The sequence below is a fragment of the Schistocerca serialis genome, chromosome 12 (assembly GCF_023864345.2).
Source record: "Schistocerca serialis cubense isolate TAMUIC-IGC-003099 chromosome 12, iqSchSeri2.2, whole genome shotgun sequence".
In the NCBI taxonomy this organism is placed as follows: Eukaryota; Metazoa; Arthropoda; class Insecta; order Orthoptera; family Acrididae; genus Schistocerca; species Schistocerca serialis.
The window spans coordinates 93,837,134-93,859,635 of record NC_064649.1 but is presented as its reverse complement, the minus strand read 5'-3'; the positions used below and the strand labels follow the sequence as shown (position 1 = coordinate 93,859,635).

The following is a 22,502-nucleotide window of genomic DNA, read 5'->3' as shown; positions in this document are numbered from 1 at the left end:
TCTCCAAAATTAAACAGTGGATTAGTTTTGATTAAAACAGTATTCCCTGCGCACTAGTGGCCTTGACGCATTGGAAATACTGGTTCCCATCAGGGCACCGGAATTATGTGCTGTCTGGCTTGGTTAGTGCTTGGATGGGTCACTGTCCACGTCTACTGAGTGCTCTTGGCAAGTGGAGTGCAGTCAGCCCTCATAAGGTCAGTTGGGGAGCTACTTGGCTGAGAAGTAGCAACACTGGTCATGAAAACTGACAACACCTGGGAGAACAGTGTGCTGACCACATGCAAATGTGTATCTGCACTTGGTGACACCTAAGGGCAGAGGAAGACATTATGATCAGCTGGTATTGTAGGGTCTTCATGGCCTGTTTGAAAGTTTTCTTAATTCCCTGCCCAGTTATGGGTGTTGCTAGCTTGTGACAAGCTCGGTGATGTTCCGCTGACTATCTCTCCTCGTAATACTTTAAATATGGTTTGGGTTGTTGTGTCCATGAGAGGCAGAGGACAATAGGGTTGCTACTGGTGTCATCTTGGCGTTCGAGGGCTATTCATTGCCTGAAAAGGTCAAGGTGGTGATACACCAATGTGGTGTGAAACTTTGTCCCTCTCCCCCTGTGTGGTGCTTTAAGTTCTGTGAAATTCAGACATATTTCTTCAAGTTGAGATGCCAGCCCAGGCAGTAGGGATTGTGGATGACTGTTGCACACAAATGTTTCTCGTGTCCCTCACAATTCTGTGTCAGCGGTGGAGAGCACCATTCTCCCTGCCCATCAGACTGCAATGTCTTTCAGAGGGAGAGGAAAAAATACAGAGTATAAGATTCAGGACAGATTAACATAGCAAAAGGCCAAGAAAAAGTGTACTCCCTACATGGATGACGGCAGTGTATGCTACAGCTACAACGATGTTGCAGTCTCTAACAGCATTCTCACCCATTATTCCTATTATAGACGGCCCTCAGGGCTGCTGGATCATGCCACTGCCCCCCCCCCCCCACCCTCGCCTGCAATGTCCAGGTGCTCCCTCTGCTTTCTTCCCCACACCCATTGCAGGAGCAATGGCTTGCCACCCACCAGGAACATTGATCCCCATCCCCCAGCTGGAGTCGCATCACCCTTCTCTCATTTCTCAGGCCAGTCCCTCTGGACACAAGCCTCCAAGGTTTCTGATGTCTGCAACTGGATACCAGCCAGTGGCTGAAGGAGCCATAGGCTGCTTGATCGTGGGGCCTCACGATATTCATGAGTCCCTGAAACTAATTCAGAAAAGTCCTCCAGTCATCTAAACCGCCTAGGAGAAGAAAGATAAAGAGAAGTCTTCCAAGGAAGAGTTTCTGGTGGCCCCATACTATCGGATTCTACATATCCCTCTTCTGTTACCGAGATGGAGATGCTGGTGGCCCTGGAGGCCCCAGATCAAATGACAGAAAAGTGTCTTAGAAACTGTGTTCATACCACAATGGCTCAACTGGTGGCGGCAGTGGTGGCAGCAGTAGCAGCAGATGACCCTTCTTGCATTCACAGTACACAGACGGCATGATTCTCCTAAGGAATTGTAGCTGTTTTTTATTTTTCGACATCTTGCTGAACCACATCATCTCTTAAGTACCTCCCCACTTTTGCATTGCCCTTCAAGGAACTTGGCCTCCAGCACTGTGGACCCCTGTCCTTCATGGCTACCAGGGGTACTTCAAGAATCATGCTGACTGTGATAGGGTGTCGGGTGGAGTTTGCACATACGTTCTGCACTCTATGTAGGCTAGCAAACTTGTTTCTTGATACAACTTTGGATACTGGGGCTGTTCAGATAATGGCATCTCAGGATTTTACAATCTGTAATGTTGTATCTTCTTCCTGGTGGTGAAATGTCTCGGAAAGTGTTGTGTACATTGGTTTCCCATATCCTCCACTTTTTCCTAATCGTGGGTAACTCTTTGTTAGGTGGATCAGTGGTCACTGGTCATAGTAGACACACAAACTTACTGATGGATGTCAACCTTTGTCTTTTGAATGCAGGTGCCCCCACACACTCCAGTGTGGCACATAGAACTTGCTCAGACATTGATCTTTCCATTTGCAGCCCTGGTCTTCTACCATCCATTCACTGGAGTGTCTGTGATGGCGTGTATGGGAGTGACCACTTTGCAGTCTGCATGTCACTCCCGTGGCTGCCCACCCGGATTGGCTCTCAACAATGTTTACTTAGGGTGCTTTAACTTCCACTAAATGGAGATATTGACACAGCTGATCAGAGTAAAACAGGAGCCATTTTGTTGGGCAACTGACATAGCGATCCCTTATTCTCCAGTATCTTCCTGTCTGAAGATAGTGCCTTGGTGGGCCCCGGAAATAGACAAAGCCATCAGATATCACAGATGGCTCTTCAAGGCAATAAGCAGAATCTGTTGACAGAGCACCACATTTTCTTTAAACATTCTGTGCCCCAGTCCATCACCTAATAAAATGACGGAATCAAGAATGCTGGGAATGGTACATGTCAACCATCAGACCACGTACCCTTCCTTCGCAGTTTTGGGCAAAGATCAGGCTCCTCTATTGATACCAGTTTCCTGCAGGTGTATCTGTTTACTAGAATAGTGATGTCTTCGGTGACTCGGATGCTGTTGCTGAACATGTTGCTCTTCATTATGCTCAAGCTCAGGTGTCTGGGAACTATCAGTCTGCCTTGTCCTCAAACAGTGGGTAGAGCAAATGAACGTATTCTTCAATACACACCACTTAGAGCCATACAATGGTCCATTCAGTGTGTGGGAATTCTTCAGTGCCCTAGCTCTTTGCCCTGATACAGCCCCAAGACCAAACCACATCCACAATCAAATGCTCCAACACCTATCTGTGGATTGTCAGTGTCATCCCCTTACCATCTTCAACCGTATCTGGAGCGAGAGAGAGTTCCCATCTCAGAAGCAAGAAAGCATCGTCGTCCTAGTACTGAAACTGGGTAAGCACCTTCTAGAAATGGACAGCTGTCACCCAGTTTGCCCCACCAATATTCTCTGCAAATTGCTCGAATGCATGGCTGTGTTGGCTCCATGAGTCTCTCTCTTCTGGCTCCCTCTCAGAGTGATTTTTGCCAAGGCCGTTCCACTCCTGATAATGTGGTTTGCCTGGACTTTGTTATATGGACAGCTTTTGACGATTGTCAATACCTTGGACTTGCCAAAGGCATATGACACCACATGGCGACATCACATTCTCGCTACCTTATGTGAGTGAAGTCTCTGGGACCTGCTCTGTCTGTAGCCTTGGCTTAATGACAGCTGCGAGGAGAAATCTGAAGATCCGCCACTTGGTCACTGTTCCGTACCTTCCAGTTTTCTCTCACTAATACCACTATCTTGTGAAAGGGTGCTGACATTGGAACTGTTTATTTCACCCAATTTCAAATCGCCCATCCAATATTTTCCCCTGGAAATACCAGTTGTGCATTTCTCTTGTGCGATGGTCCATCCTGACCCAGAAGTCTATTTCTGTAGCCAGTGCTTGGACGTTGTTGCACAGTCGTGATTGTTGGCTCTATCCATTGATAGAAAGCTGGCATGATAGTTTTCTACCCACCAAGCAAAAGCTTAACTTTCTCTGCTTCCTTGACCCTACATTTTGGGCTGTGGATCACAGTACTCTGAATTTACAAGGCCCTGGTCTCATCCTGACTGGTCTATGGTTGCCAGCTTCTCTGGCCTTAAAGTTATTGGACCTAGGCCATCATTGTGGAGTAATAGTGGCCATTAGTGCCTTCTGGACTAGTTAAGCAGGCAGTCTCCTTGCCAAAGTGTAAAACGAAGAAATGTAGACTTTTTGTCTAAAAAAGGTGTTTAATTCAGAAGACTGATAAATAGTACTTTATACAAAGTATGCTCCCTTGTTTGTTATACATTTTTCCTGTATTTCGGGCAATTTGTGAATGCTACACCAGCAAAAATTTTCCCCTTTTGCTGCAAACCATTCATCGAGCCATTTTTCACATCTTCATACTAACTGAAGAGCTGCTCAGCAAGTGCATGACCCACCACTGCAAGCAAATGGTAATCGGAAGGAGCCAACTCTGGTGAGTAAGCTGCATGGGGTAGAACTTCTTAGTTGAGTCCACCTAAAGTGTCGCAAACTGGTTTTGGTGTATGTGAAGGAGCATTGTTACAAAGAAAAATGACTTCGTGTTGAGTCCTTCGGTATTGTAACCTTTCTTCAAGCAGCGACTGGTTCAACTCGGTCAACTGTTGTTGGTAATATTTAGTATTAACTGTTTCACTAGGTTTTGACAGCTCATAATAGATCATGCCCCTCTGGTCCCACCAAACACAGAGCATCGTCTTTCTTCCAAAATGATTAGGTCTTGTGGTAGATCTGGATGGTGTGCCTAGATCTATCCATGATTTTTTGTTATTAGGATTCTCAAAATAAATCCACTTTTCATTCCCTGTTACTATACAATACAATTATGACATCCTTTTGTATCGAGCAAGCAAAATCTCATGTGCATTTTTGTACTTCTCGATATGCCTGTCGTTCACCTCTTGTGGTCCCATCTACTGGTCTTGTGAATCTTTCCCATCTCTCGTAGCTGATTGAAAACAGCTTGTTGACTAATGCTAAACTGTTTGGTGAGTTGTTTTTGTGTTTGTGAACCATCTTCATTCAACAATGCTTCCAATTCTACGTCTTCTTATTTTTTTGGTGTTTTTTCTCGTTCCTTGTTTACAACATTGAAGGCATCGTTTTTGAAGGGCTGAAACGATGGGGCATATGTATCTTGCAATGGAGCATGTTCTCCATAAACTTCTTGAAGTAATTTGTATGATTCAGCAGCAGTTTTCTTCAAATAGAAACAAAATTTAATGCTGTCTACAAATGTTCTTTGTTCGGTATAAACTTTGACATATTGAACTCAACACTATGCACACTCTTTTTCCAATATGTCATGTATTGATGACACAACAAAATGCTGCCGTGTCAAATCTTTATAGCACAAATGACATTGGTGCTACATGTGATGTTTGAAATCCGCATTTCATAATTGTACTCCTGGTACCTCTTTCAGTTTCAGACTGTACGGACACTTGATCACTTAACGCGGTCACCATCCAACGATTTCCTAATCCGTTAGGTATACAAGGGTCATTAATGCCTAACACCCGCCTTCAAGTAGGATAACCATTTGCCAGGATCTCTGCCTAAGGCCGGTTTTACACTATCAGATTTATTTGTCAAAGATTTGATCAAAGACGTGATCAAATATTCGTCAAATATATTTGACAAAGATCTTTGACGTGGTGCTAAATGGGGATATTACACTGTCGTCATATTTTTCGTCAGTTCAAGATGGCTGACGACAATAACTTGTTATTAACAGCAGCAGTTGCATGTACCACAATTGCACTGTGTGCACTTGCGGAAGAGAAGAAGGGAGAGAAAAAAAAAGAAAAAAAAAGGAAACGTACCTGCGTGAAGCCATGAGTTTTACGGCAACACGATCAAAGCATTCAACAAAACTTGTTACGTGGTCTTACAGTGGAGGACGTCAAGCCATACATCAGTTACTTAAGAATGGATGAGCATTCATTTCTGTTTGTTTTCAGTGAAGTGTATCCTCATATCGCAAAGCACAATACTCGCTTAAGAACTGCTGTATCTGCAGAAGATAGGCTCACTGTAACACTCAGATTCCTTGCTACAGGAGATGGTTGTGTTAGGTCAGGCCTCCAATCTTCTTAATTTATTTTTGTATTCAGGGTGCCTCACATTGTAAAGTGCCTCATCAGCTTCATACATCTCTATTAATTTTGTAGTATTGGTACTCACCAATTGTATTTACCGGCAATGTTTTAAAAACACTAAAGATGACAGAACGCTGCAGCGATAATAGCGTTCAACGTGGTAACATGTCACATTGCAGTGAACAGCAGACAAGCAACTTCTTTGATCAAATCTACAGCGAGGCCCTAGATTTGATCAAATATGTGACGACATTTGACAGTTCCCTATTACACCATTAAATTTCTTTGACAAAGAAATTTGATAGTGTAATACTGGCCTAATGCCAGGATGTGCTCCCCATGTTGTACTCCCCTCCCCTCCTCTCCCCTCCCCCTCTGGTTAATACCCAGACCATGAATTAAGACCTAAAGTTTGTCACCCTTGTGACCTTTCAGCATCTCACCCTCTCCGTTCTTCAGTGGCATTAGGGTGCTGCTGTCATTAACACTGGCAGCTCTAAAACTGTGGATGGATGGGATATGCTTTTACATCTCCTACCAGTTAAGAACTACTTTTGGAGCTGATAGCCATTAAAAGTCCTTCGTTCTACTAACGAGATCTCGCTCAACTGCATTTTAGTTTGTGTAGGTTCAATGAGCGGTCTCCAGACTATTAATCAATATTACTGATGTCACCCTGCAATACCTGCTATTCACAAACTTGTCTGAGCTAAGTCAAACTAACTACTTAGTTGTCTTATCTTTGGGCAATAAATGGCCAACCGTTAGTTATAGAAATGAATACTCCCTCAGTGTTTGCTTTGACGATCTGAGGTGCTGATTTACAGTTGGAAAATAAGCCCTTACCTCACTCAGGTCGCCGAAGTGGCGTCAAATCGAAAGACCTGCACCAGGCGAACGGTCTACCCGACGGGAGGCCCTAGCCACACGACATTTCCATTTTTACTCAGAGATGGAACATCATCTGATGAACTCTGATAAACTTCTTTTGAGGAGGCTACTCCGGCATGGAACTCCTTGTGTTCTTCCTGAAAGAAATCCACCATTGCATGTCGCCTCTGCATAGGTCATACCAGATTAAACCATGGTTTCGTCTTATTTAATCAGCCACCTCCTCATTGTCGTGGTGGTGGTTTACTCAGCAACTAACATCCTGGTGGACCGCTCCCTCCTTGTGGTTTTCTGCACCAGCACGGTCTTAGAGGTTATTTCTGTATACTGTTGAAGGATGACATATGGACAGTTGATCAGGTTCTTAGCTTCATTTGAGGTTTTACTCTCAGATTTAAATTTTGAAACCTCTTGTGTATGTGATGTTGGTCGGGAAATCTACCACTGCATACTGCTGTGAATGAATGGGAGTGGGGATCATGAACCTACCTTCTCTGCCAGTTGCTATGGTCATCCCTTTGTCTCTGTTTCTAATTGCTTGTAGATGCATTTAGCCCTGTTTTCTGTCACACAGCTGCTTTTTTAGGAGTGGCTCCGCTTATAACAGTCGAGTTAAAGTTGATTCATTGTACTTGATACTAGTTGACGATAAGAGCTGTTGAACAGGTTTTTAGACCACCTCTGAGAGGGAGCATTCTATTCCCATTTTCAATACTTTCAGTTGAACATGTGGGAAATAGAGCTCCAATCCCCTTACTTCGTCCTTGTCAACATAGGTCCACCCACTTAGTTACCTTATTTTACTGTTGTCAGTCCCACTGATGATCTTTGCATTTTTAACCTTTTTACTGTTACGGATCTCCTGAATAGGTGTTACAGTATTCATTCCTTTATTGTTTTACTTTTGTAGCAAGTTGCAGGAGTTTGGGATGGGGGGGGGGGGGGGGGGTTCTTCTTGCCACAGATGAGTGCGGGGGGTGCCTCGAAAATTCTCTGGCCTGCAGATTGGCCCGGTCAGTACATTCCTGCCTCTCATTCAATTATTTCTAATTTCTAGCATCAAGATTGCTTTCAGTTCCTCAGTTTCTTCTACTTCTATACACTATCACAATTTGACCAAATTTCTGGATATCACCGCTCACGCCAAGTGGACTGTACCATAAGTGAAGGACAGATGCCCCTACTGTTACTCCCTTAACTCCTTGGCCCTATCAGCACCAAACTAATCAAAATGTTATAGAGTATTTGACAGTGTAAAAATGCCAGGGGGTGGAATAAAATATGGAAACGTCAAAAAACACATTACCATGACATACATAGGATACGACAATGGCCGGCATTAAAGACGGCTTGCTGTAGTCGTGGAGTAGATAAATACAGGCCCTGCAGAGTTGTCAAGGGAATCCAATACCTTTATTTCTGCAAAATAGTGACAAGTTCAGGTGACGATGGTGGAGGTGGATAGCAGCTGTGCAGCCTTCTCTCCAAAGTAGACCACGGAGGCTCAATAAAATTGGTATCTGGTGACAAGTGGCCAGGGGACATACGACAAGTCATCCTCGTGCTCACAAAACCAGTCCTGGCCGGTGCAGGCTGTATGAACAGGGCCCTGTTGTCTGAGAACACACCATCACCATTGGGAATAAACACTGTGCAATGATATGGAACTGATCAGCCAGAATGGTCACATAATCCTTGGCAGTAATGTGACCTTGCAGAGTGTGCTAGTGGTGCTTATACAATACCACAATACAGCTGCCCAAATCGCCACCAGAGCCCACCCTGCTCTCGAATCATAAACGTGACAAGAATTTGAAACTGTGTGAAATTAGACGCATCTGATCAAATTGTTCTCCCATAGTCCAGGTTTTACAGTTTCGGCACCACATTTTTGTGTCATGGGTATATGCATCACTGATCAGTGGTTTTGGAATTCCAGCTTGCCCTGCAGTTCCTTGCTTCTGGAGCTTTCTTCATGTTTTGGTGCTGACAGGGTTTGCGAATGTGACATTGTTCTGTAGTAATTTCTGCAACTGTCGTCAACTTATTTTTTGTCTGTCATCTTCATTGATGATCTTTTACGATCACTCATTGTACACTTGCACCTGTATTGTGACTTGACAGATAATGTTTTTTTTTCCCCTGTATGTGGTATAGATCTTAGATAAGGTGCTTCTTGAAATACCACACTTAGCTACTTTGGCTACAGAAGCATCCATCATGTGAGCACCAAAAATGTGTTTGGAATTCACTCAGCTGTGACATAATCCACTTGCAATTTTGGAATGTAATGAGAACATTGCAGAGGTGTTGTTCGTGGTCCAGTAAGACAACGCAACATGCAGGCTTGGCTAGCACCTGCATTAATGTTCAAGTATGCATTTCTTGCAGTGTTTCCATATTTTTGCCCAACCTTTGCACAACCGTATCGTCCCTGGAAGACAGTGAGAATGGATCACACGCATTGTTTGTGCAACTGTTGTTTGCATGCACGTAGTAGTTGCTGTAGTGTCCACAAGAACATTAGAACAATATCATATCTGTACATTGTGTTTTTCTGCACATTGTTAACCTGTAGTCAAGTGTAAACAATGTATTCAATTGCAGTTAGCCACTGCTTATTCGTACTTGGTAGAGGTTAATATTGTTTGATTTATATCTTGTCTATTCCTTTTATAAAACAAGTGTCTTTGTATATATTGTATGTAACCTGTTCCAGACATTTGCTGTAACAGATGCTGTGCAGAAGGTGTGTGAGGCATACAAGTGCAAACCAATTGAGGGCATGCTGAGCCATCAGTTAAAGCAGTTTAAAATCGATGGTGAGAAGACGATAATACAGAATCCAAATGATGCGCAGAAGAAAGAGCAGGAGAAATTTGAGTTTGCTACACACGAAGTTTATGCAATGGACGTGCTCGTTAGTACAGGGGAAGGAATAGTGAGTATTAATTTGATGTTACGACCTTCAATCTGTAGACTCTCTCCACATCTCTGTGCCAGCCATGCAACGCTACGCTCCATACAAATACGTTCAGGAATGACTTCCCAACACTTAAATTTGTATTGAGTGTTAACAAATTTCTCTTCTTCAGAAACATTTTTCTTGCTGCTGCCAGTCGGTATGTTATATCCTCTCTGTTTCACCCATCATCAGTTGATTTGCTCCCGAAATAGTGCCTCGTGTAAAATTTGGTCCCATGTACCATCCCAACCCCATCAGCATTACCTGATTTAATTGACTACACTTCATGATGTTTTATTTAATTTTCAAGGTGCTATCCATTCCATTCAACTGACGTATGTCCTATGCCGTATGTGATAGAGGAAAGTCATTGGCAATTCTCAGAAGTTTTTATTTTTTCTTCCTGTACTTTGCCTTCCCAAATTTCTCTTTGGTGTCCACCAGAACTTATGCACTGTGCAAATTGAATTTTATCAATGATGCGACTACAACCCTGTCTCACTCCCTTCTCAACTGCTACTATCTTTTAACATTCCAACTGTGGGTAATTTTTCTGTATATAATTGTAGACCAATTTTATTCAGTAATTTGAATAATTATAAGGATTGTATTATAGCAAAAAACTGAATTTAAAAGGAATTTTTAATTGAAATTTAGTTTACATGATGTAGGAAGTGTGAAATCGTGTTCAGGGCTACGAAGAAGATTTTTACTGATAATTTTTCTGAGTGTGGTGTAACTTAAAGCAAGGTTCAATACACAAGCTCATGAAAACAGTTAAAAGACTGATGTGTGAGTGAGTGAGTGTAAAGCACACTCCCAACATTCCAGAGGAACAGGAGAAGATCAGATGGGAAAATGTCTATTTTAGAGATATATACGGTTCAGAAATTATATCCCGCACGATAACAGCATGTCCTGCGGAATTGTAATGGAAAGAGTTGAACACACACCTGTGTGTCATCCATGGATGGAGGGTTAATTTTCATAGTCTTATAACGGCATTCTGCCTTCTGTACAAGTTACAACCATTTGTTTCCATTATTTTATCCCTCCTACCCTCTGAACTTTGAATGGAATATACCATTTGGCATTGTCACAGGCTTTCTGTAATTCTACAAAGGCCACATTGTTGGTTTCTCTTTCTTTAACCTGTTTTATAAGATAAATTGGAAGACCAATAGTGACTTGAGTGTTCATACATTACTCGAGAACCCGAACTGATGTCCTCTTAGGTTTGCTTTTCACCAGTTTTTCCATTTCTCTGTAAACAATATGCCAGTATATCATGACCATGGTATCTTAAGCTGGTTATTTGGCATTATTCACTTGTCGGGACCTGCCGTCTGTGGAGTTACAATTACTATGTTATTTCTGAAACCAGATTGTATTTTGCATATGAGGTGGAATAGTTTAGTTATCGCTCACTGTCCCAAGGGTCTCGGTAACTGAGAGGGAATGTTATCTGCTCCATGTGTGTTTTTCTGGATTAAGGTCTACCAGTGCCCTGTCAAATTATATTCACAGTATCATTTCTCCCATCTCATTTTCATGTTCTTCTGTTTCCTTTCCATAATATTGTCTTTAAGTTTATTTCCCCTGTATAGCCGTTCTCTATGTTCCTTTCAGCCTTCCCTCTTTTCTAAGTACTTCTTCATCAATTTTGTAACTGCTTCTATTTTCTTCAAAAGTTTGTTTTTCCACACCTATCTTTTCCAAAATCGTAGGTGCTACTACAGATTTTCATTTATACTTTGACCACTTTAGCTTTGCTGTTTGAAACTTTGTCAGTTTTAGATGACTGTGTTCCCATTTGCCTGCTCCATTTTTATATTTTTACATTTAGTCAATTAAATTCCACATCTCATGTTTATCAAAGGGGTGCCAGTGGGCCTTGTATTTTAATCTGTTGCATGGTCTGTTCTCTCCTCTGTTTCATCTCTTAAGGCTATCCATTCATCTTATGTTTTATTCCTTTCCCCTGTTTGTTAGTCATTGTGTTATGCTCCCTTTGAAGTTTTCAACAATCCGAGTCTTTTAATTTACGCAGTGTCATGTCCTAAAATTTCTATCCCTTTTCCTGCAATTTCTTTAGTTTAATGTGCAGGTCAGGACTGATAAAATATGGTCAGTCAACATATGGCACCCTGGAACTATTCAGCAATTTTAAATCTGTTTTTAGTATCCGTCTTAACATTTTATAATCTGAAACGTTCTGGTGTCGCCAGGTTTCTTCGCTGTTTAGACCCACCTTTAATGCATTTAAACTAAGTGTTAACAATGATTAAATGATGTGCTGTGTAAAATTCTATAGGACAGTTTTTGCATTCATTCTTTTCTGCAGTCGGTATTCAGCAATTATTCTCTCCTATTTTTCTGACTATCAAATTCAATTTCCTCATAAAATTAAATTTTTGTCTCCTGTAATAATCTGGTTAATGTATATTGTCTTTGTCATCCATGTTGGACCATGGTTAGAAAACAGTGACCGCTTATGACACAAAGGATAATTTAAACCAATAATCTCTATCAGTCATTTTCATTTACTTCCACGACACGTTTTTGAGGGCTTACACTCCCATCTTCAGGTCAATCAGTGAATTACATTATTACATTTTTGTTTGCTGGGTGTGGCCAGTTTCCATTTCTGAGTTTCATTTCACTGCAAATAAGACACAAATTGCATTTGTTAAAATAATACTGCACTGGAAATATGAATTTTAAACAACGTTAAAGCTACTTGCAGGGTGCTCCATCAGTAAGAATCCTTATGGTTGCTGTAAATATAGATTCGCATCTTTAGATGGTGCACAAACGTGAAACAACATAAACAGTTTAGAAAATGGACAGATGTAAGATGTAGAAATAGTGCCTGGTAATCAAATAGCACATATATCAGCTTATATCGTTAAACTGGACACACACAATGTAGGTAAGTGTTTAAATCTTTGCAACCTTTTTGATTAAGAATATCATATTGCAAAAAAATGTAAATAATTTAAAAAGCCCTAAACAAACATCTCAGTGTATTTATTTGTTGAAGTTTCTGCTTGGTGATCTGTGAGTTTTTTTCCACGTTTTAAGTCAATAGAAACATAAATGGCAATAAAAATTACTGTGCATTACCGAGTTCCACAGTTCATTGGCACTGTTTCACCTTTTCCATTGAATAGTTCTCTCCACGTTTTCTGTTGTGGATAAAAATTTTGTCATTGAGGTTCAATTTGTGGCCTTCGTTTAGTTATGAAGTATTATTAGATTATCATCTACGTTGGCATAAACATATCCTATATCATTGTGAGGAGCTTTGGCAGATTATTGGGAGTGTTGTACATAAATGTTCTCTCTCTCTCTCTCTCTCTCTCTCTCTCTCTCTCTCTCTCTCTCTCTCTCTCTCTGTGTGTGTGTGTGTGTGTGTGTGTGTGTGTGTGTGTGTGTGTGTGTGTGTGTGTGTGTGTATCTAACTTGGAAGCTTTATCCAGTCTGGCATCCGTACTGTCCTGGACACACAAGGAAAATTGACTTTTGCAGTCTATTACATAATTTATTGCTGGTGGAAAAAGTAACTCTTACATTATGTGGTCTCAGTACATTCCCAGTGTTCTGTGAACTGGCACCACAATAAGAAATGCATATTGTCCTGGTGTCTGTACGATTGTTGTTCGTAAACCATTTGTAGCTGTTACTTGTTTAATTATTCCAATGTCAGGTTGAAGCATTTCATTGCTCTGTAAAGACAGCAAAGCACTGAATAACCATAAACCGGGTCACCAAGACCCAGTGGCCTGTTTCACATACTTTATTAGGTTTGCGGGTTGGCTCATCACATGATGCGATAGATGTGCTCGGAGTGCACAAAGTCAAAATTATGGCGCCTGTGACGTCAATGTTGATAGGAAAACACACCCATGTGATGGCATTCGTTTCTCGACATGCCATGACAACAAATTTTGCCTCAAAACTCAAGTTTTTGAGAGTAAGTTCACCCCATCCTCAGATGTTTACATTCATCTGTGTGTTGTGAAGGCTGTTACTTTACTTGCGACGATTTGCAGTAGTGTCTTAAAAACTTCAATAACAAAATTCTACAACACCATTAGCAGAGGAACAGTGTTCATGGTATAAATAAATATAAAAATCTGAATGTTAGGTGCCAAGCATCTTGAAATGTAGTCATGGAAAAATAAATGCCTAAAAAGCGAATGGTTGGAGCCATTTCAATGTAGCTTACCTTTAGTTTCAACACTTGCAGTGTTCTGATATGTCCACAGTGGGGAATAATTATTTACTAATGTTAATACGAGAAAAACATAGAAAAAATACATCAATGAGACAGACAATCCCAGTCAGGAAGCATTAGGAGAAATTTTGCAATCAGTTGTTCGCTGTAGTGAACCGCCCTTAAGAGGACCGCAGAAAATAGGTGGAAACATTGACAGTTCAGCTGTTTTAGCAATTTGCAATGACCCAGCCCAATACTCAGTTATTTTACCCAAAAGCAATATGTAGGCATACTAATTTGTGTTTTCAACAGCATGCACAAGAACATTCAGTTCACATGTGAATGTGAATACCAGAATTCAGCAGACTTCCTTTACCTCACCATCCCCAAAAAAAACTGTGAATGTGCACTTAACATTTACAGTAAACCTGCAGTTGTGGACATAAATATCTATTCTTCTTCATGCCACCATCACACACACACACAAATTAGCAACATGTAAATTCATGTTACACACATCTTGCAGAATGCCATTAAGCAGTGAAATGTTTCAAACTGACCTTAGAATAATTATACAGATAGAAATTGTAAATTGTTTTAAACCTGTGTGCACAGGCAAAATGTCCAATAGTTAGAAAAGGAACAAACAGCCACAAGGACAATTTTAAGAGGAAATTGGTAATATGTTGAGACGACAATGTAAGAGTTCCCTTTACACTAGCAATAAATTACCTAATATACTGCCAGTGAACGTAAAATCCAGACTAGATGAACCTCCGAAAATCGATTTTAAGGAACACACAAATGCATTCATGTATAACACTCCCAGTAAATCTGCCATAGCTATTCACATTTATCGACATGGGATACGCTTTCAACAACGTTGATAATAATCTAATAATACATTGTAATCTAAACAAAAGCCACAAATTGAATCTCTATAAATTACTTCCTCCCCCTCTCCACCCCTTCCCCACATTTCTTTTGTAAGTTCGTGCGTGTCACACATGGGGCCTGGAGCTATTGCTGCCAATTCTTCTTTCCCTGGCTGCATTTCCTTCACCCTGCTGTCCTTCCCTCTCCTCGCTCCTTCCCTGTTGTGCCCCCTCCTTCCCTTTTCTCGGTGTTCTGATTTATGTCGACCTGGCTATCTACCTGGCTTCCTGTAATGGTTGCAATTTTGTTCCTTTTGCCTGTTTTTCAATTCTTTTTGGCAATTAGGTCGCCACTTGAGGTTTGACCTCAACTCCAAAATCTCCTGTTTTTAGTGGAAGCCATATGGTGAAGAACTCCCTCCATAGCATCTACAGTGTGGATTCCTCTCCCCCTTCCTTCTCCTCTCCCTTCCCCACTGTAGCCTCCTTCCACCCTGCTAGGTCACCAGCACGTGTAGCCAGTCCGTGTGGTGGGGCTGTTATGTACCCATATGGCTGAGCCCCCCTGACAACACAGGGATCACATTACTGATATCTGAGCTGTTCCCTCCCCATGTATGCGAAGGAGTGGTTGCTCGTTTCCTTGGAGCCTCAAACTCCCAGCAACAGCCACCATGCCAGATGGCCCTTGCTGTGGCTGGGTGTCTCCCAGGGGAGAGCCCCTGGTCGGAGTGGGTGGTATTGGGGTGGATGCTTAGTGTATGAAGCATACCGAGCTGCAAAAATCTGGCCGTTTTCCAATGGCTATCTCTTCGAATGGTGAAGGATAATTGAATGCTGCTTCGTATGACCCAGCAGCCTTCCCTTTCCTGGCTACACCATGGGAGGAGGGCCAGGTTCACCATCTTGGGATGAAACCCTTTTCCTGTTGCCTCGTCTGTACTAGGACAGAGGGGTCACATTCACTGCCACAAAGCCATTGTTTTTCGTGGAAAATATAGAAGAAAAGTTTGGTGAAGTGGAATCTTCTAGTAAGATGTGGTCGGGCTCCCTGTTGATCAAAGCTGCTTCTGCTACCCAATCCGCAGCTCTTCGTGCCTGTGATTATCTTGGCAATGTCCCAGAGTCTATCACTTCTCACCAATCTCTGAATATGTTCCAGGGGACCTCATCCTGCAAATTGATTAGGAAGTCCGGTCTATTGTGGAGCAGCATGGTGCTAATTTTGTTAGATGTAGCAGTAGGGTTGCAAAGACAACCGCACTGATACTGTCTCCTTCATTCTGGCTTTCGAGGGGGATACCCTCCCAGAGAAGGTCAACATTATGTGCTACAGATGTGATGTGAAGCCCTACGTCCCTCCACCTATGCGGTGCTTTCGGTGCATGCGTTTTTAGGCATATGTCTTCCCACTGTGCGGCGGACCCTTTGTGTGGTGACTGTGGGCACCCACTCCATGAGGGAAGCCCCCATGTTCCGCCACCTGTGTGTGTCAATTGTGCTGACCACCACTCCCCTCGCTCGCTGGATTGCCTGACTTACAAAAGAGAAAAGTAGATGGAAGAATACAAGTCCCTGGGTGCTGAGGCTCGCCAAAAGTATGAGATACTCCATCCAGTGTTACTGTCTTCAACTTTTGCCTCTGTTACTTCATTTCCTCCTCCCCCTCATCCTGTTCCACTCTCCCGCCCCCTCCTGTGCACGACCTCCCATCAGAAAGACTGCAGAAGCCTGTATTCCTCCTGTGCCCTGCCCTCATCTACATTAGAAGAAGAAGAAGAAGAAGATGAAACATAAATCCCAAGAAAAGGCACCCCTGGTGCCCCTGGAAGTACCATCTCCCCCCTCGCAACCTGAGCCTTACATTTACGGATGTCACCCCTTTCCTTGCTGGTGATGACTACAGAGTGATCTGACCTACTCCTCGGATTCTTCATGACTACCTTGGACTCTTGTCACACGATCATTCAGTGGAATTGCAACGGATACTACCATCACATACCAGAAATGCGTCTTGTCTCCTGTTCTGTGTTGTCTTGTTTTTCAAGAAATGCATCTCCCTGATAACCATTGTCCAACATTTTGTGGATATAGGGCGTTCTGTCGTAACTGTGCTGGCCCTGGAGTAGTATCTGGTGGAGTCTGCACTTCGGTTCGCTCCAATGTCATTAGTGACTGGATCCCCCTATGTACCAACTTGGAAGCGATAGTGGTTAGAGTGCAAACGACTCCGGCAATCACCATCTGCAATATATACCTCCCTCCAAGTAGGCCACTTTCTTACGTTGCACTGTCTATCTTAATCCAGCAAGTCACATCCCCATTTCTCCTCCTTGGGGACTTCAGTGCCCGGAATCCGAGGGGGGGGGGGGGGAGAATGTCACTTCAATGGGAAGGGGTATCCTAATTGACCAACTTGTCACAGAACTCGATCTGTCTCCTCAATGATGGTTCTCCTCCCCACTTCAGTGCTACTGCTCATGGCGCCTTCTCTGCTATCAGTCTCACGATCTTCTCCCCTGCCCTCGTGGCTTCCCTACATTGGTCACCCCGTGATGATCTTTGTGACAGTGACCATTTTCTGGTGATTCTATCATTCCCCTGTTGCCGCCAGGCAGACAGGCCTCCACATTGTGCATTCTGCAGGGCCAGTTGGCCTTTACATACATCTGCTGTGAACTTTGACACCTCCCTCTCAAATTATACTGATGTAGCTGTGCAAGGCATCTCTGCCACTATTCTTCATGCTGCTGGCACTGCTGTCCCCCTGTCCACAGGTCCCACTCGTCATCGACCGGTACCGTGGTGGAACGAGGGTGTCGCAGTCACTGTCCAGGACCGCCAACAGGTGCTGCAACGATTTAAGCAACATCCTTCACAGGCCAATCTCCTCACTTTTAAGTGTGTCCGTGCTATGGCCCTTTACCTTATTAAGCGGAGTAAAAAGGAATGCTGAGAGTGCTATTTTTCCTGTCTAGGGACATATGCCTCTTCATAGCAGGTTTGGTCCAAGCTCTGTAACCTTTTGAGCCACCAGCAACAGTCAACTGTCCTAGGTCTGAACCTTCCAAGGTGCTCTGTGCACCGATCCATTGGTCCTCGCAGAACACCTCACGACACACTTTGCGACGGCACAGTCGTCCTCTTCCTATCCTACTACCTTTCTCCGGCAGAAACAGAGTTGAACAGACCCCCATCTATTTGATCCCGCACCACGTTTAGCCCTATAATGCACCCTTCACTGAATGGGAATTGGTGCAGGATCTTAGCTCTTTACGAGACACAGCCCCAGGCCTTAATTCCATCCACAACCAGATGATCCAACAGTTGGATGTTCTCCAGAGGCAACAGCTCCTCAGGTTCTTCAACCACATTTGGCTCACGGGTGCTTTTCCGTCACAATGGCGAGACAGTATAATTATCCCCGTCCTTTAGCCCAGGAAAACCCGCCCAATTAGCCTGACAAACATACTTTGTAAACTGCTCGAAAGGATGGTCAGCTTCAGATTATGCTGGGTACTCGAATCTCTGGGTCTTTTGTCCCCATATCAGTGTGCCTTCCACACAGGGTGATTTCCAATTTACCATTTACTCTGAATGGAATGAGCCATCCAACAGGCTTTTATTCATTGCCGGCACCTTCTTGCAGTCATCTTTGACCTACATAAGGTGTATGGCATGGCTTGTAGCCATCTGCTGAGTGCAAGCTCCAAGGCACCATCTGACAGGCCTCTATGTGGGTGGGCCACTGCCCATGGCTTCAAGTTTTCCTGTTTCTTGGGCCTTATTTTTGATAACAAGCTCACAAGACTGCCCTATATTCGCCATCGGAAGACTATATGTATGCGGAAGCTTAATGCTCTCTGCCTCCTGGCCCACACATCTTGGAGTGCAGACCATTCCACTCTTCTCCATCCTTACCGTGCTCTGGTCTTGTCCAGACTAGATTATGGTAGTCATGTTTATGGCTCAGCAGCTCCTTCCACTTTGAAACTCCTTGATGCTGTCGATCATTGTGGGGTGCATCTGGTTATTGGTGCCTTTTGCACTAGTCCTATTGATAGTCTCCTCACAGAAGCAGGTATTCCCTCTCTACACATCCAACGGAGCCAGCTCCTTGTTTCTTATGCAGTTGCCATTCGCCCATTCCCTGACCATCCTGTGTACCCTGTGTTCTTCGCCAATGAGGGATGTCTTACTCCTAACACCTGCCCAAAGGTGGGATTGCCGGCGGGCATGCGTCTCACTTACCTATGTCGGGATCTCCATCTCCAGTCACTGGACTTCTCTCCGTGTCTCCTCATACCCCACCAGGATGGTGCTTAGGCTAGAGATTATAGAACTGATCTATTCCAGGGTCCTAAGGTCTCTGACACTCCTGTGGTTTACCGGCGTCTTGTACCATCCTTGCAGAGTTCCAGGGTGCCACCGTCTTTTACTCTGCTGGTTCTAAGACAGTTGATAATGTGGGATACACTTTCACTTTCCTACTGGCTTCGAACACTGTTTACTGCCGGGATCATGTAGTGTGTTCACAGCAAAGCTTCTGGTCATTCACAGGGCCCTTGTTTCTGTTTCTTGGACCTCCATCCACAGCATTTTGATTTGTTCAGACAAAATGAGCAGCATGCAGGCTGTTGACCGATGGTAATCTCGTCGCCCTTTGGTCTCTGCTATCCATGACCACCTCTCTGCCCTTGAGTGTGTGCCGCCTGTTCAGACATCTTTCTCTGGGTCTCAAGTCATGTGGGCATCCCAGGGAATGAACTGGCTAACTGTTTGCTAGAGAAGCAGATAATTAACCCGCATTTCCTTTCATGATTCCAGCTGCAGATATGTGGATCTATGTCAGATCTCAGTTTGCCCAAAAGTGGAATACTATGTGGAGCGCCACTGCTCATAGTTATAAACTCCGCACAGTCAAGGAGTCTACTGCAGTTTAGTGCTCTTCCTTCCACTCGTCTCAGAAGGAGTCCACTGTTTTAAGCATTGATCATACCCAGCTCACCCATTGTTTCCTCCTACGTAACGACCCACCCCTACAATGTGGTTGTGGAGCCAGACTGACGATATTTCACATATTGGTAGAATGTCCCCTTCTTTCGGTTCCTCATGTTAAGTATAGCCTTCCCGATTCCTTAAATTTAATATTAGCAGACGATTCATGGATGGTTGAACTGGTCCTGAGTTCCCTCCATGAAAGTGGTTATTATTTCCAGATGTAAGGTTCTATTTTAGTCTTGGAGCAGGGGCAGGGTGGTTGTGGTTGGGACTTATTTTAATCTTCTCGGTCTGTGGCTCCATGACTGCCTCCCTTTTTACCAGTTTTTTTTTATTATTTTATTTTTTAATTTTATTTGGTCTCACCTTTTATGCCTTTACTGTGTGTGTTTAATGATCATTATTTTATAATTTGAGTCCCTTGACTGGATCCGTCTACTTTTAGCAGACCCTCTTTCTTCTGTGACTCAATTCGGAGTCGCGGGACTGATGACCTCGCTGTTTATCCCAAAAGCCCTTTCAATTAATCAGTCAGTCAATCTACAAACTACTTGAAATTTTTCTTCGCAACAGAAAACATGACATGAAACTCAATGACAAAAATGTATGTGTGGCAATGAACTTTTCTAGAAGCCAGATTATACAGTAACTCCTACTACCACCTATTTTTGATTGACCTAAATCATGAAAACAAATCACAAATTACCAAACTTAAACATTTACAAATCAATGTACTGACATTTGCGCAGTATAAGTTAGTAATAAATGCACTTTGATTTACTGGGCACTGAATTTCTGCATGTGTACAGTACCTGGTCTGGTTATGTCGACTCGTGTTTGTGGAACACCTAAAGATGAAAATGTATATTTATGATGACCATCAGGATTCTTTCTGCTGGAACATGTAAGTAGCTTTACTATTGTTTAAAACTCAGAATTCCAGTGCCATATTATGTTAACAAATGTACATTACATCTTACTTATATCAAAATGAAATAGTAACTGACTACACCCAGCAAACTAAAATGTAATATAATCCACTGATCCACCTGAAGTAGAGGGTGTAAGCTCTAGAAACGAGTTTTCGAGGAGAAAAAAAAGTAAGCGACTGATTCAGGTATATGTTCTAATTTATCTGTTGTTCCTCTGTCTTGTCTCACAGTCTTCTGGCTCCTACAACTATAAAGCAAATAAGTATATAAGTTTGTACTAATGTGAGGAAGAGTTGGCTCTCTCTCTCTCTCTCTCTCTCTCTCTCTCTCTCTCTCTCTCTCTGCTGCAAGAATACATTCACTACGCTGAAGAAAACCTTCTCGGTTTTCAAGCCTAGTCAATTCCAATAAAATTCTCGAGCATTCGATGGCTTGCTGTGGCCTTGCTCCCAGGAGCAAAACTACTTATTGATGGGACTGACACTATTCGCTGCTAAAATGCCTATGATTATATCCGCTGGTACCAATCAGAGGACAGAAACGATGTTTGTGCGGATGATGAGTTGGGGGCAGCTCACAGCAGCTCTGGCCTGCTGCGGGACTGAGTGATGTCAGGTGGCACGAGGGGCCAGTGCCACATTTGAAACTGCCACTCCCTCCTCCCTACAAGTGTTAAGCATCCACCGTTGCTTCGTTTCGATGTACAAAACCCGCCCCTACACCCTACTCAGTGTGTAGCACTGGTCTCTGTTAAAATTGTTGCTGTTCGTTACAGAAGGGCGGCTGAGATTAGAATGGAGTACCAGTATGTTGGCCCTTGAACCAAGGCTCTTGTGTTCTCAATTTGTATTTTGTGTCCGTATTTGAGGCAATGCTCAGCTATGGCTGGCTTGTTGAGCTCCCTTTGCTTAATATCTCTCTTGTGCTCGGTTCAGTGCTCTGCAGTTGTGCGGATTGTCTGGCCTTTATAGATGACACTGCACTGACAAGGGCCACCGTACACACCAGGCATATGAGGAGCAATATCGTCTTTAACAGGGCGCAACATATCTTGTATCTCAGGAGTGGGGCTGGAACACTGGTCTAAATGCATTCCCCTGCAGTACAAGTCCTAACTTCCTGCTCATTGCCCGACTCTATGGCAGGAAAGCCACTGGCTTGGCTTTTTCTACCGGTTCACAAGGTGTCGTCCTCTGGACACCTGAAAGCATTTGCAATGTCACTTTTGCTGTAGCCATTCTCCCTGAACATGTGCCTCAAGTGCTAAACGGCTTAGGTGGTCGTTGTCAGAAATAACTTTGGCTCTGTGTATTAACATGTTAAGGACTGCTTTCTTGTGTACAAGGTTGTGAAAACTACCAGTGTTCAAATATTGATCAATGTACACTGAATGACCAAGCCGGCCTCCTGCCTTCCGCTCAACTAAAACATCTGAGAACGGTAGCTTGCCATCCTTCTCCATTTAAATGGTAAATTTAGTTTTGGAGTGGACACCATTCACGTGATCCACAAACTGCTGCAGTGTATTTTCATCGTGAGGCTGTATCAGGAAGGTGTCATTGACATACCGAAGGAAGCAAAACAGATGCAACACCACAGAGTGCTCCTGAAAGTGCTCCATGATGAAATTTGCGACTGCAGGAGGCAGTGGTGAGCTCATTGCTGTGCCATCTGTCATTTCATATTTTTGGTGGTACAAATAGTAAGTTGTCGTTACAACATGATGGAACGACTTGATGATTCCATGTAAATACTGGTGGGGCCAGAAGATCCAGTGTGCCTTGCGCTGGCACCATCGTAAAAAGTGACACCACGTCCAGACTAACCATTACATCATTTCGACCTATTTCCATTATCTTGAGCATTTCAACAAATGTCTACAA

The 22,502-nt window shown here is 43.2% G+C and overlaps 1 protein-coding gene across 1 annotated transcript in view; it reads left to right on the top strand.

Annotated features, from left to right (window-relative positions):
- The window catches only part of LOC126428132 (proliferation-associated protein 2G4), a 61,690-nt gene that overhangs the window by 12,757 nt on the left and 26,431 nt on the right, over window positions 1–22,502 (top strand). Inside the window, exon 5 of the mRNA XM_050090035.1 lies at window positions 9,344–9,565. Coding sequence (XP_049945992.1) covers window positions 9,344–9,565 — 222 coding nt within the window. The remainder of the gene's footprint in view (window positions 1–9,343; window positions 9,566–22,502) is intronic.